Source organism: Pyxicephalus adspersus, chromosome 6 (genome assembly GCF_032062135.1).
Source record: "Pyxicephalus adspersus chromosome 6, UCB_Pads_2.0, whole genome shotgun sequence".
Lineage (NCBI taxonomy): Eukaryota > Metazoa > Chordata > Amphibia > Anura > Pyxicephalidae > Pyxicephalus > Pyxicephalus adspersus.
This window is the reverse complement of record NC_092863.1, coordinates 101,262,284-101,277,733: the sequence shown is the minus strand read 5'-3', so window position 1 is coordinate 101,277,733 and position 15,450 is coordinate 101,262,284. Positions and strand designations below refer to the sequence as shown.

General features: G+C 39.8%; 1 protein-coding gene across 1 annotated transcript in view; it reads left to right on the top strand.

Moving 5' to 3' along the window:
• PIK3C3 (phosphatidylinositol 3-kinase catalytic subunit type 3) overlaps window positions 1–15,450 on the top strand; it is a gene marked incomplete at its 5' end in the record, with an annotated part of 107,499 nt that overhangs the window by 62,809 nt on the left and 29,240 nt on the right. The window contains 1 exon segment of the mRNA XM_072413983.1: window positions 8,358–8,526. Coding sequence (XP_072270084.1) covers window positions 8,358–8,526 — 169 coding nt within the window.

Below are 15,450 nucleotides of genomic sequence, written 5' to 3'. Positions count from 1 at the left end.
GTCTTTTGGTGTGCCATCGTTAATTAGTACACTGCTGTCACATGCTGCTTCATCTCCAAAGCACAGATTTCTTTATACCTCACCTCTACATGTGCAGTCTTCCCCTCGATTTTCACAATTTCTAAGTAAAAATTCTTTGTTTAAGATAAGAACATGAAGACAGTTCAATTAGAGAATGTAACAAACGATGCAGCGCAGACTGTGAGTCTATTCAGAACGCCAAGCCATTGTTCCTGGCTATAAGATCTCTCATCTCCATCATATATCACAGAGGGGAATTTCTCTGGATGTAGAACTAAATGTATGGTTGCATCAGTCCACTGCTTTTTCATAGATAAGCGTTAGATTTATGATTGTTAAAGCAGGTCCAGAGTATCATCTTATCTGATTCATATTTTCCATACAATTACCTTTCACTGGGTTTATTTAAGCAGGTCTCATAAGCCCATAAACTAAGGAAAATACAAATATAGAGAAATATTATTGTTGAAATTTCATGTTGAACTTTAAACCTATATTATTAGTATGTTTTATTCTTTTTTTATTTTTCACTATCCTTTTATGCAAGTGACATACCTAGCGTGTAAGGAGAATGGTTTGCTGACTTGACAAGATCCTCAGATAGTTGAACTCACCAAGAAGGCTCGGAAATAGAATCTAATGTATTTTAATAAAGGTTTCAGGAGTATAAAGGATGTTTTTGTTCCATGTTGCTTAAAGGTCAAAATTCTATACACCTTCCTACCCTTGTCGTCCCCAGTGACTGGCGCTAACCTTGGGCCGTCATACTTTGTGTTCCGTCGATTTTGGCAAATGACCAGGAACAGGATTACTAAAGAGCCGTCTCGTTTGTTTCTAGATCCTCCTATTCCTTGTTGGCAAAAAATGCTACAGCATGTTGCCTTCAGCTGACTTTAGGTTTAGGCAATTCAGTGTTCTCCTCAAAAGCTGGGTGGGAAGAAGCTGTAGATGGGTGGCAGCTCCTGTATTGTGACCCAGCTTTTCAGTAACCACCCAAAAAGAGGGTGCTTCTCCAAAACTGCCTGGTGATGCACCCGGCTAAAAGGGACAGGAGAGAACACCAATTGGGAAGCAGTAAGAGCTGGTGAGCAATTCACCTGCTGCAGCTAAAGGAGTAGTGATCATATCAAGCATTGACCGTGTGATATGCATTGATTTAGCTAGTATGGCAGGGCTGGGAGTGGAATAGCTTGTACTGCACTATATTATGTGAAGAAAACTTATTAATAATATACCTTATTGTATAATACTGCGTAATATGTTGGTGCTTTATAAATAAATGGGATTGCAAAAGGAAGCCAAAAAACAAACAATGGCACAAGAGGTGGAGCGGACCCTGTCCAAATGACCTTTTGGATTTTTGACAATCACACCTAGATTTATGACTACTGTTCCATGCTTAATTCCTTTAGTTGCAAGATGTTTATAGCCCCTAATATGGAAAATTTTAATTTGCCCAAAAAAACTTTGGTTGGATCACATTTTGGGCTTTAAATAGACTATTCTATACCATTTATTTCTTTGTTTCAATCCATTCCTTGTTGGATTGATGGTGTGCTTTGGATCATTTGGTTCAACTTAAGTGTTTGGACAGATGGCCTTACATTCTCACTAAGCACTTCTTGATAGGATGCAGAATGCTCAGTTGGCTCTCTGACTGCAAGCTGCACCGACTCTAAAGTAAAAAGCAACCCCAGTCTGTAACATTTCCACCACTTTGTTTCACAGATGGTATACCAAGTTTTTGTGCTTAAATTCTGTCTTCGGTTTGCACCAAACATGTCTGCTACTGTGGCCAAGGAAGTTTTTGTTTGGTTTGCCAGTCAGCAGCAGATTGTTCCAGAAAGCCTGGTCTTTCCTTTAAGTTAAATCCCAAACTGTTTTTGCTCAAATTGTTGTCAATAAAAGAACATTAATTTTTCCTGTCATACCTCCCATGCATGTTGTATTCATTTTGAGAAATTTCGGAAGTTACTTGAGGACTTCAACACTTTGTTTTAGGATTCCTTTAGCACAAAATGGTCGGCTCTTGTGATGAATTTTTTGGACCTTGAATATTTAGCAATTGTTTTCAATATACACCACTTGCAAGAAAATGATTGACTTCAAATTGATAAGATTGTACAGGCTACAAATAAAAGTTCCCCAGTCAGATACTTTGCAATTTCAGCATCCATCACAGTTCTTATTAATATTGATGTCCAGTTTTCAAATGGATGTGCAATTTCCTAAACTTTTACAGGGAAACCTTTGTTAAAAAATGCTTTTTCTGCAAATTATTTTTTCATACCTTGAAAAATACAAAACAAAAATGTAAATTTGAAAATGGAAACTAAATCTAGAGGTGCTGTATAGGAGAATTTATTTCTATAAAAATGGCTCAGGTATAGATCCTGGCTCTTTGGCTCAGGTATAGAGGCTGCCACATTTTTTGATTTTCTTTAACTGACCGAGCTGGCAGTGGCAGTGGCAGTGACAGATGGGACACACCAACGGTTTACAGAAAATATGGGGGACCATTTAAAATTGGTCCAAGGGTGAAAGAGTTAAAGCGTACCTAAACAGAGAATTTTCACTTTACATAAAAGGGTGAGCATTCTGTTTGTTTGTTTTTTTAAGTGCAACACCCCCCTTTTTTTTTTTTTAGCACTCCTTAATTAATGAATGCAAGCACAGAGCCCCAATACAGGCATACAGGCAGGAGTCCTTTCTCCAAAGGGCATGCACAGTGAGATTGGCTATTTTTTTTTCCCCATCTATGTCACCCCATCCTGCAACATAGGAAGAAAAACCCGGAAGAACAAAGAGAAGATGGCAGCACCTAGAGCCCCAGCCCGAAGACTGATGCCGGGACGACGCGGGACCCAATGGGAGAAACCTCCGGACTGATCATCTGCTCTGCGGGATTAAAGGTAAATGTATTTTTTTTGGGTCCTTCTCAGGTTTACTTCCTCTTTAAGCTATGTACATAGTTCAGATGATACCCACCTGATACAATTCGTCAGGCTCGGACAAGAATCTTACCCATATACATTAGTCGCTGTGCGTTGTTCATGGATCAGTCCTGACGAATCCCCCAACGAATGCTTTTCAAGTCAATAGAGAAGAGCACAGCGGGGTGCCACTCACTCATTCTCTCCTCTCCTCCCCTCTCTCCATACAACAGAGCGGTGATGTGTGTACAGTGCTCGTTCATTCATCAATTACTCTTTTGTCACTGAAAACAATCAAAAAAAGATTGCTTCCAGTGACAAAAATTGAACATGTGTACGCAGCCTTAGAACATAATGGGACAGATATGCCAGATGGCCTAGATAAAAATGGGTGAAGCAAGGAAAAGCTTTTTCAGGACATTCCTAGGTTTCAAACATTGTTGCTTACATAACTACAAAAAGTATATAGTAAATGCAAGCACAAAATGCAAAAATGGGTTAAAGTATTTCTAGCAATATACCAATGCTAGAAGTTAAAGGAGAGGTAGAAGCGTTGGTGCACTAAAGTTTGTTCATATTTCTGGCTATGCCTTTTTTTTTTTTTTTTTTTTTTTGGTGAAACCAGGTTAAACAAATGGTGTAGGCTGGAGTTAGGCTTTCCCTTTTTTTGTCACCTATTTGCATTTTTTTTAACTTATTTAAAACTGTCAGCTACTGGATGACAATCAGGAGGCTTAACTATGAAATATGGGGCCGCCATACAAAAACCTTAAAGGAGCCCCTTTTGGCTAACTATAGCAGCTTACGGTGTCAATTGCAACAATGCTAGTTATTAATCTTAACATTGAGCTTGCCAAAATCGGAGGCAGCAGGAGATTTGTAAGCATAGTCCAACACTACTATAGACCGGTGTAATGCTTGGAAATTATAGCTGTGACAGCAGTAATAACAATATGTTGATGTCTGTTTTCCTATAAGGTTTTAGCAGAGGATAAACTGTTGATATGGGACTGCAATAGACATACAGGATCATTTTTGTTTGCAGCAGAAGGCGATAAATCTGCACTGCTAACAAAGGTAAAAAAGTTTGACTCTTTCATTGGACTTCAGAGATTTCAAACTCTGGGTCTCCCATCACCAAAATGTTTACTTTATATAAAAGGGTAGAATGTAGACAGATGAAAATGGCAGCACCCAGTGCTTCCTCCGTGCTTGGACAAAGGAGAATTCCGAGACTGGGCAGGACAAAATACAGGAAAATGCCGGAGGAATCTGCGGAAGTAAAGGTAAGTTTTGCCCCCCCAGACATTCCTCTCCTCTTCCTGTCAAAACCGCCCCCAGAGCTTATAAAGGAGAAGAAACAGGAAAGGTGGAGGAAGCAGAAATCTAAAGAATAAATAAAACTGCAGCAGGGAGTTTATTGCATTGCAGGTCCACTGGTACAACTTTCTCCCCAGCAAGTAAACCGTTGGTAGTGACATTTCCAAATCTCCTGAGACAATAGCTATGGATAATCACACACAACAAATATCTGATATGAGGCTACAGTAGGGATGGGCAAACTTTTTGGTTCAAGGGCCACATTGAGTTTTAAAATTTGACAGACTGGCCAGGCCAGTATCAGATGGATGGAGAGTGGTTGTATGAACTGATGAAATTACACGTAAAATGCAATTACTTATATTTAAAGAAAACTTACATCATTTTCATTGGGAACAGTGTTGTCGGTCACCTTTTTTGCCCATGGACAATTTTGTACTAATATTTGAAGGGCCGTATTAAAAAGCCCAACATGTATGACCAGTGGGCCGTAGTTTGGCCATGCCTGGGCTGCAGTGTTTAGGTACATGGAGTAATTTCCTATGTTTAGGAGTCATTCAAGACAAATATAGTTTTTATCTGGGTACGGATTATGCACCATTAACATTCCTAAATGTTTCCTGTAATATAACAAATCTTAACTTTTTTGCGTTCAGGCCCACTTTAGCCAGCTCTCTCCCCCACTATTTAAACACCAAAAGACATTAAACTCCCTTTAAGACATGTAAAAAGCTCTTTGTGTGTTTCCTGGGAGTACAGGCAATGAATTATAAAAAAAGAGATGTCCTGTCAGATAAACGTATCTCGGAACGCACTCACGTATAAAAAAAGACTGACGCTGACACGAAACCTCCGAAGTCCTGTCATTTTCCATGCGACGACGGTGGCAGTTGAAAGTGCTGACACCAACAGCCGTAACTTTGTCACTGACTCCAGGGCAACTTTGGGAGATGTAATGTATATATTGTCCCAGCCCGCCGTTCTGTATGCCAAACATGAGCGCAGAGGGGGTGGCTATAGAAGCAGCCTGTTCCTGTCTGAAATACCTTTGGTGCAAATGAATGGCTCAGAAGCAGATGTTAAGTTTTTTTGCTGCTGCATCTGCATTTCACTCCTATTTTATACCCTGTAGGGGATTAGTTAAAGGAACCTGTTGTCTTTTTAAAGGGCCATTTTATCAAGGCACTGCAGCTCTATAATGTGCTTTGGGTGGGCTTGTTTTCTTTTTTTCTTTTTCTTATCTGGATGCATGCCATCTGGTTACATTTTGCTGGAATAAGTACAAGAAGAGCTCAAATCTACAATATGGCCAAACGTTTGGGGACATTGACCATAGGGCGATGTTGGACACCCCAAAGTTTTAGTTCTGACTTTTTGATGCAACACAGAAGAAACAATACAGGTTGACATTCAAAAATCTGGCAACCTCGGGACCTGAGGATTTTCGAAAATTCCGTTTTTATACTTGCCTCCACACACAGGCCAGCCTTCCTCTCGCAGCACCGCGGACATCTGGCTTAGTTCCAGGGAGCAGGCAGCAGGGACGTCTCAACGCGTATTTAGTTTAGCAAGCAAGGCCTAACATCTGTTTCTGGAGAACAGCGCCATGAAAACATTAGTGGCCAAACGATGTACCGCAGTCCCTGTATTGTAAATGCAATCTGAAATTCATGCCGGGAAACTGAAGGATTCTGATTATCGATGGCCGGATTTTCGATTGTCAACCTGCATTGTGTGCAATACAGAAGAGAGCGTTGTACAGCACAAATTATGGTACATACAGCATATTGGCACACATTTATATTCAGACAAAACATATTCTATAAAAATATCTGAGCATTACATAGATCTGCACTATTGCAAGAGCAGTATTCTCCCCATAAATCTTTATTTGCTGGGTAAGAAGAAGCTATAGGCAGCCCCTGTATTGCTGGTTATTGAAAAGAGCCGGGTGGTGCGCCCAGCTAAAAGGGTTCGGGGAGAATACTGAAGAGAATGCAATAAATTGATAAAAAAAAACAGCAGATTATGCCAGATCTTATTGTATACTTTTATTTGAAACATCTTTGCTTTTAATTTGGGAAAGGCTTTCTACGAGATTTTGGTTTGTGTCTTTTGTACTTACTCAGCCGAAGAATTATTTGTGAGGTGATGGTGAAAAATCTGATATGCTTTCTAGTTCATCTTATGTACTTTCTGTACTCTGTAATTTAAAATAGCATTCACATAGTTTTTTTTTGTTTCCTGGAATTTACACCTAGAGAAATCTATTATGTTGACATAATACAAAGCATAAGCCTTTTGAAAAATTATCTTTAATAATAATAATAATAATAATAATAGTGCAGTGCGGTCAGTCAGGCTGCCAAAGTCTAATCATAGAAAATAAATTCTCCAGAAAAGGAGTTATTGAGATAATAAACCTGGACTACGCTAATGATTTTGGCAGGCTGTGGTTAGGGCTGTGGTATTTTCCGTAACTTTATGGATCTAACAGATGGACAGGTAAAGAAGCAAGACCAGAAAAACATTGATGCCTTGGATGTTGATAATAATGATGTTGACAAATAATAAGAATGCTATAGGCGGAAAGAAAGACAAACTAATAGGTCCTTCAATAAATCAAGCCAGACCTTTTTTTTAGCAGCCCAGATAGCTAGGCTGACGTTTTCCTATTTTGGACATGTAAGAAGAACCAAAACCTTGGGAAGGTTGGTTTTTGGAAATTGGGAAACCAAAGGAGGTTTGGCCATGACATTTTGTGTTTTGAAGAAGCTGGAAGACACTTAGGGCTTCGTCCAAGCAGGAGGGAAGGCAGCTCTTTTATATATACAAAACTTTACAAAACCACAGCACAGATAGTAAAGGGCAAGTTGATATGATATGCAATTATATGAAAATAGGAGGCCAAAATTGTGCTTCAACACTTCCATATGGAATTCTATAAATACTAAATATATTACCCTTTTTTTGCTTGTTATTATAACTATTATTATTTATTATTCTGAACCAAGTTGGTTTATTACAGATGCCAAGCCCTTGGTCTGATTACATGTCTGCCGTAGCTCTATTCATAAACAGCTCTTACAGCCGATCTCTCCTGCCTGCACAAATATTCTTTTATGTATCTATTCTGCTATGAAATCCCAGGGATTAGTTACATATTGCTCTGATGTGTGAAAGCTTCTGCTGATAAGGTGCCATGTTTAAAGAACTCCATTCTGACACCCAAAGCCCCTTTTTTATTTCAGCTCCATACTCCATTTTAGAAGGCATCAAACATTTTTCCATTTGAATAGAACAATATTGTGAAGCATATCTTAGCCTTACATTGCCATATACCAGCTGAAAGCTAAACTCTGATTGTAAAAAGGTTCCTTTTGTAAACTGCTAAGGAAAAGGGGGTGAATTTGGCTGACTTTTCAGGGGGTATATATCAAAGGGTGAGCATTAGAAGATAATCCATAGGGAGCAAACAAGATTTGTTGCATGATTTCATGATTCAGCTATGTATTTAGGTGTGTTCTCTCCAATTTGATGACTAATTTACTTTAAAAATAAAGTGAATCTAGATTGAAAAAAATGAAAGATCACGATAGAGCTATTTGAGACACTCATCTCTGCATGCACAAGGAGTTACATCGGTAGCCAAAGAGGATCTCTTAGAATCAAAAGTCCACCATGGAGTCGGCAGGTATGATTGCGGCTTCCTGGGACACAGCAATAACAGGATCCTGAAAGTTCTGTGCAAACTTTCTGGTTATGGCAGCTTCATCACTCGCGAAGTAAAGTTCTGCCATACATTTCAAAACTCTGATGGACAGAACTGTGAGAGAAGATGACCATAAATGCTTTCCACTTCTTTGACCCCCCAGAGTGCAGCCTTGTTCTCAAGAATTTGGAGCCTATAGGGAATCCAACACTTATAGGACTTTAGTGTTGGTGGTGTGGCAGACCTGGGTATTGGACAATTACCCTAAATGTAGTGTGGCACCATAAGGGTGCCTGATAAAGTGTTATATGAATATTTTGGCGACAAGCCTCATATGTATTGCTTTTCTTATAGTGTTTTTGACTTTGCAGGTAAACTGTTCCACATTGACTTTGGGTACATTCTTGGAAGAGACCCCAAGCCTCTCCCTCCACCCATGAAACTGAACAAAGAAATGGTGGAAGGAATGGGAGGCACTCAGAGCGAGCAGTACCAAGCCTTTCGCAAACAGTGTTACACAGCATTCCTCCACCTCCGCAGGTAAGTCTCCATGTTATGCCTCTAAAATCTGCTTCCACCAGGGGAAGCCAAGCCATGAGTGTAGGGTCAAAATTATAGATCTTTTTTGAGTTTTATGCATCCTTGCACACAAATGTGTTTGCTCAGATTCTAAGATTTATTTGCATTCTCACAAGCTGGCATCGCTCACCTTTTGGAAGGCATCTTGTAAACCAGAAACGTATTAAAAATGTATTTGTCATCAACAGGATAAGCCTCTTAAAAAGGAAGTGATTCTATTTGCCCAAATGTGTGGCATTTGTGTAGATGTAATAAATTTTACTGTCATCGGTAACTGACTGCAGAAAAATGCGTGAGGATTATTGTTTTTCAGGTGATTACTGCTGTGTTTTTTTTTTTTTTTTTTTAATTACCTGCCACATGGTAAAGCCATTCAACATGATGACAAAAAAATGTAAATGTAAAGGTGTGTATTGCAATTGCAGCTGAACTTGTTCATCCAATCATTGCAGTCATCCGTACACCCCACACCTCCTTGAATGTAGCTTGGGAACATATTGTGCTTACTAGAATAATGTTTAGGTACATTGGAATAATTATGTTTTTTTTTTTTGTAATACTCAATAGATATGCAGCTGGGCATTACCTCCAATCCTTAGCTGCCATACCTTGCCCATCATCAATTAACCCAGAAGAGAATTGGCATGCTATAAGTGCAAGGTTTCATGGACCTGCCTTTCTCAGGGGGCAACACACTTTGGCTCTTCTTTCGCAGTACAAGGGTACTTAAAGTTTGCACATTTTTGTAGGAAAAGGTGAGTGCAGGAGGAGTAGTAATTGGTCTGAGAGTGTCAAGTGACCAGTCTGTCTGGCAAGCCGGCTGACCTTGAGGTTTATTAAAAGAGTTGTCCTGTTGTGATGCACCAAATAGGAACAGTGTTCTGTTATACGCTTTTTGTGTTGCACAACAATGCCAACCCCACACTGCAGCCCACAGTGCCAGGTAGCAGGTTGTGAAACATCCAGCTTATAGTCTGGATTTAGAGCCATCTGATTTATGCCTTTTGGACCACACAAGAAGATGATGACATTAAAAAGATAGTAGAACACAGGGTAAAATGCATCACAAAGAAAAAGTGATGTCATTTGTTTTTAAAATTCTTAATAGAGTTTAAAAAAAAGTGTGAACTTTTTAGAAGAACCCTTGCATATTACAGAGTGTTTGTTTTTTGTTTTTTTGTGAGGAGGACATTTGGGCCTTATGGATCATGTAATTTAGGTCAATAACATCCATGTCATCAGAGCAGGACTTAGGCATTGCTAATACTTGCCCAAATTTTAGCCCAAGGTTACTAGTCCCTGGCTGCATAGTATTATCAGGTGTAATAGACTGCCAAGCAATGAACATTATAGAAAAGTTAACAAACCTGGTTCCTAGATCCAAGAGTGCTGACAAAATGAAGCTGGTAGTTGTGATCCATACAGCAATGTCTGGATCCGAAACTTTAATCTCTGACGGGTTAGACCAATGTTTCTCTGCCTTTTTAACATCCAGGAACCATTGAAATAATTTTCATGTCTTCAGGATCCCCTGCTATAATTACTAGATCCACAACGCACAGTACATTAGTGTGGTGGTCAGTGGGAAGAATTCCTCTTACATTGTATGTCAGCCTTACAGATAGCCATAGAGATCATTGGTGTCAGTTAAACTGACCTGAGAGATGCAAATTTCTCAAGGAACCCCAGGGTTCCAATGAACCCTATCTGAGAAACGCTAGGGTAGACTGTACCATTTATATTCCTTCAGCCTGGACTGTCATACACCTTTAATGCCTGTCACACATTTACATAATCATTTCCACTAATTGTCACCTAATGTCTCAGCTGTTTCCCCGTAGTTTATTCATAGAGCAGATATAATGTTCATGCATATATGAATACACATGGAGGAGATTGAGCTGCAATTATTCCTAATTACTATGTAATGAAGCATGAATGATGGGTAATGAGAGCCATCCATTTCTACCAAATACTGATATGAAGCAGGGAAGGTGCTTTGTCTTTGGCGGTGCAGTTATAACACTTTGACTATAACTGTCACTTGTTATGGATTAGCAACTCTCCAGCCATGCCGTATTAATTTCCAGACTGGTGACTCCCCAATCCCTCCCCCATCTAAAGATTGAAAGATTAACCTTCATTCCAGAATGACTCTTTTGTATGTAATGGTCACAAAGACTTCAGGTTGGGGTAAAGTTTTCTGAGTGTGTCAGAAGTCATTTCATGCCCGCCCTCCGTGTTAAAGTAGAATCCCATTAAAACAAAAAAGAAATATATTGAACTTAAGTACAAGCTTCCATTGCCTACAAAAGTCCCTCCTATCTAATGGGTGACCAGTGGAAATGACAACTGCTTTCCTAGTCACCCTCATCCTCCAAAAACAAAAAAATTGCATTGTTCCTGTGCTTCCCCACTTGCAGCATGTACACTACAATGACAGCACTGCCCATAGCATTAGAACCCCAGTTGGCTTCAGCTTCTGACCACCCATTGTCTAGGCTGAATCCAGTTTTGTGGCCAATCACAGGATGCATAAAGACCGTTTTCAAACTCTCTTTTTAACCTCCCTAGCGGTACATTTCTGTCTGAATTTCTGTCTAAAAGCGGTACATTGTTTTTCATGAAAATGTATTTTACAGTAAAATATAATAGTATGAGTATAATAAAGTTTGAAACACAAAATCAAGTATAAAAAAAACAGTTATTTGTATTGAATGCAATACAAATAGATTTTGAATTTTCCGCCCTGCCAGCAACGTACACACCCAAAAATGTCACCGGGAACCGTGGACAACATGTGTTTGATGGACAATGCGGAAAGCCGGCGGATCAAGCCCTGTATTTACTATCTTTCCCAACGGGTTTACCTACCCCGAGTGTGATTTGGGGGGTTACCGCTTTCAGCAACTTTTTTCTACCCTGAGTCACATTCGGGGTTACCTCTAGGGAGGTTAATAGTCATGTTAAAAATACATTTGTGATCTTAAAGCGGAACTAAAGTTCTCTTTTTTTTTTTTTAAGAATCCACAATCAGACAGGTCATTATTGTAGAAAGGGACAGGCAATGTCCTTTCCTCAATATACCCACTTACCTGCCTGATTACTCCGGGTATCTGGTAAAAAGTTAGGCTATGCATGTACAGCCTCCCCTGTGCATGCCAGGAATAAATGAACTGGAGTTACATCATCCCAGTATGACCAGTCTAAACAAACAAAGAATGTCTGCGGGAGGAGAAAAAAAGAACAAGACAACAGCACCCTGCAAGGGAATAGGGACAGGTGAGTATCACTGGTTTAGTTCTGCTTTAATAAAGTGGCTGTTTCACTAAATATATAAGAAAAAGTAATACTGACCAGACCCCTTGCCTAATAAATCTAGTCTTGACCCTCTTGTACAGCTACATTGATTTGTGCTTCTAATCAGTACTGTCCACTGCCCACTGATTCCATCCATTTGCTGCTTTGCATATCACTATTTGCTCTCTCCCACCCCCTGCAACATTATTTGTGCACTCTCTGCAACATCATTCATGTACTTGTGCAACCTCCACGCTCATGTATTTTCAGGTCCCCCAGGTAAACTGAGACTAGTGGCCAATTGAATAGCTAAGAAAAAAAAATACGGAAAAAAATATTTTTTCCATAAAAATCGGTACATTAGGGATTAAAACGGTCCTTGCGGCCGGAACAACTGTTGGGCCGAAATATATTGGTATATTTAATTTAGTGGCGCACTAATGCGACGTTTTACGGCTTCCCGAATATAGTCGAAATACCTTCTAAAGACCAAAACATACTAATTCACACTAATCCGCGGATTACGACGCAGCCGAATTTGCTGGAATCTTGATGGTATAAAATGTAGGCCACCTCCGCCTAGTGACATTTTTTTTGGTGCCGGGATACGACGTATGAAGGTTCGTTCATTAATCACTACATTTAAATAATGCCGTGGAGTTCCCGTTTAGACGGGGGGCAACCATTTTGCGTCCGATATCCCCATTATACTCCTTCAAGAAGATTTAGTAAAAAAAAAAATCAAACCTGCTGCACTGTAATTTATAATGGAAAGTCCCGAACAAAAGACTCGCCGTGTAATTGAGGCCCCGCTCATTTTATTGCTGTAATTACAGCAGCCGTGATAAAATAATTAGCTTCCTGGCCTTTTAAATATACCAGATGATACAACGGATAAAATCCAATAACACTTCATACTTTCATTATCTTAATAATTAATACCTTTCCTCAGCAGGTCTTGATGGCCCCTCGCAGAGGGTCTGTTACTGTTATACTGCCGCGGAAAGTTCAGCGTGGCATGGCGCTGTCGGAGACGTCCTGGGTGGCGTATATGTGATATAGTATTGATCTGCACTTGCTCATCAACCTGGTAGCTAGTAAATGTACTCCCATCTTGTAAAAGTGCCCTTGAGTCAAATAATTAGTTGATGATGTGCGCATTAAATGTGCAGCTTTTAGAATAACTCAACTCCTTTAAAGAGACTTTGATGAGTCTTGGATAAGCAAGATTTGGGCTTCTGTGCAAAAGAGACCCCCAGTCTTCTGATACTTCTCCACCTCTCTGCCCAAACCCAAAGGACCTTCTCTGTTCATCCCTTTGCAGCTGCCACCAAAGTACCCTGTGCTGCAAATTTTTAAGCTTGGAGAGAAAAGTACCTTTACCCTCATTGTTATATAACATCATTTAACTGGCCACTAGTCATTATAGCAGAATCACATTCATATCTTTTGTCTGTACTACTGTAACATTTACCAGCATACCATAGACTTTGGATAACATATGGATACTTGATAGTGTAATAAAAATAATTACTTACCTTTCCCGATTAGCCAGTCTCTGTTCTTTTTAATTTCAGAAATCACATAAACAAAGCAATTTGAGCAGCCAGAGTTTGGCTGTGTACACACGTTAGATTTTTGACGTTGGAAACTATCTTTCACAATCCTTTCCAAAGATAAAAGACTGAATGATGAATGAACGAGAGCTGTACACACAGCATTGTTCTGTTCTATGGAGAGGGGAAGGGGGAGAACAAGTGTGCGGCACCCCACTGTGTTCTCCTCCCTTCACTAGATCGTTTTCTTTTGTTCTCAGATCTTCCAGGATGGTTACATGAACGATTTCAGACAGCCGCTGTTCACATGTCAGATTCTCATCCGAGACGAGCCCTGATCCTCATATTGGCTGGGAATCATCCAATGTGTGTACATAGCCTTAAGCTGCGTACACACGTCCAATTTTTATCGTTGGAAATGAACGACGAACGACCGATTGGCCAAAAATCATTCGTAAAAAAAGTAAAAAACGACGCCGACGAACGAGGATAGTCGTTGGAAATGATCGGACTGGCGGATCAGATTGGACGACGATCGTTGACCATCTATCGTGTGTACGGTCGTTCAGTGATCGTCCATGGTCTGAGCATGCGCGGTGAACGAACGTTCGCTCACTTCCTGTGGTGCAAGTCACTTCCTGTATCGTTCAAACGATCGCATCTATCGTGTGTACAATATCTTTGCAGATATCGTGCAGGATCGTTCGTCATTCGTTTACCAACGATAAAAATTGGAAGTGTGTACGCAGCTTTAGTCATGGCTCTCTTTCCTGCTAATTAGTAATTAACAATAGTTGTTTACTCCTCAGACCTCCCAATCTTTCTGCTAGTCTACCAGACAAGGGTTGGTCTCTTTACCAGGGTGTTAGAGATCCTCTGGGTCAGTAGCAGTTGATGAAATCATCTTCCCCAGAGCCATTGATAGTTGCACTAAAGATGGTACTAAAGTGCTGTTTTGTAGATGCCTAGGCACCAATCTGTAGAATAGCACAGGTACTTGCTGGAACCTCAAGGAACCATAGAAATGTTTTAGGCCAAGTTCACTTTTACTTAAATAGATCCTGCCACCTCGTTTCATTAGAAAACCTTGCAGCAGTATGGGTAATAAGCACTTGCATGTTTCCTCACCTCCCTGCTGCTATATTGTCAGACAGCAGGAGCCTGTGAAGGTTCTTGTTAGCAAACTTTAAGATTTCAGAGCAAAATCAATTTATTATCCATGCACCCACAAACTCATTTAGTAGAAGTACAAGTTGGAGCAGGGACCTCCAAAAAAAAATGTAGACCAATAAGGAACGGATTGTAAAAGAGTATGGGTAGAGGGGAGGAGTCACAAATTTTAAACAAGAATTCTAACATGAATAAAAAATAAAGTAATTAAAAAAAGCAGAGCTTTTTTTTTTTTTTGCAACAACTGTATTGTAATATTGTTTAATAGTACAATATACAGTATCTTGCACAATTTTAGAGATTAGTTAATAATAGCCAGAATACTTGGCACTAGACACATTCATCTATAAAGTATGGCCAGTAAATGAACCAGCAAAAAGTCCCATCAATGCAAATATCGACATAAGGATGTTGTTAAATAGAACACATATGTGTGACTGTATTACCTGACACGTTTTGTCTGGTATAGGCTTCCTCAGCTACACGCTAGGAGGACAATGTCATATGATGGTTCAGTTAGTCGTACATACATAGCTGGTGAACCTCCCCAATTGTAATAGAGGGGATATCACAGATAAATAGGTGAATGCCTAATGAAATGCAATAGAGGAGAGGACACTGGATGCCATGAGAGAGAGGTATGCAGCTGCAGACGCACTGAGAGAGGCTGCGGCTTTCCCGGACTCTTTCAGTACCTAACCTCTTTTCAGAGGAACCACTACCTAAAGGGAGGAATATATATACCAGTCAGGACCCACCCCTGGCATCCTGTACAATCCATACACACAAATTTTTATTTTATTTTATTTTTTTGCTGGTATTGCAAGGACTTGGTAGCACCTTTGTGCAAATGCAAACC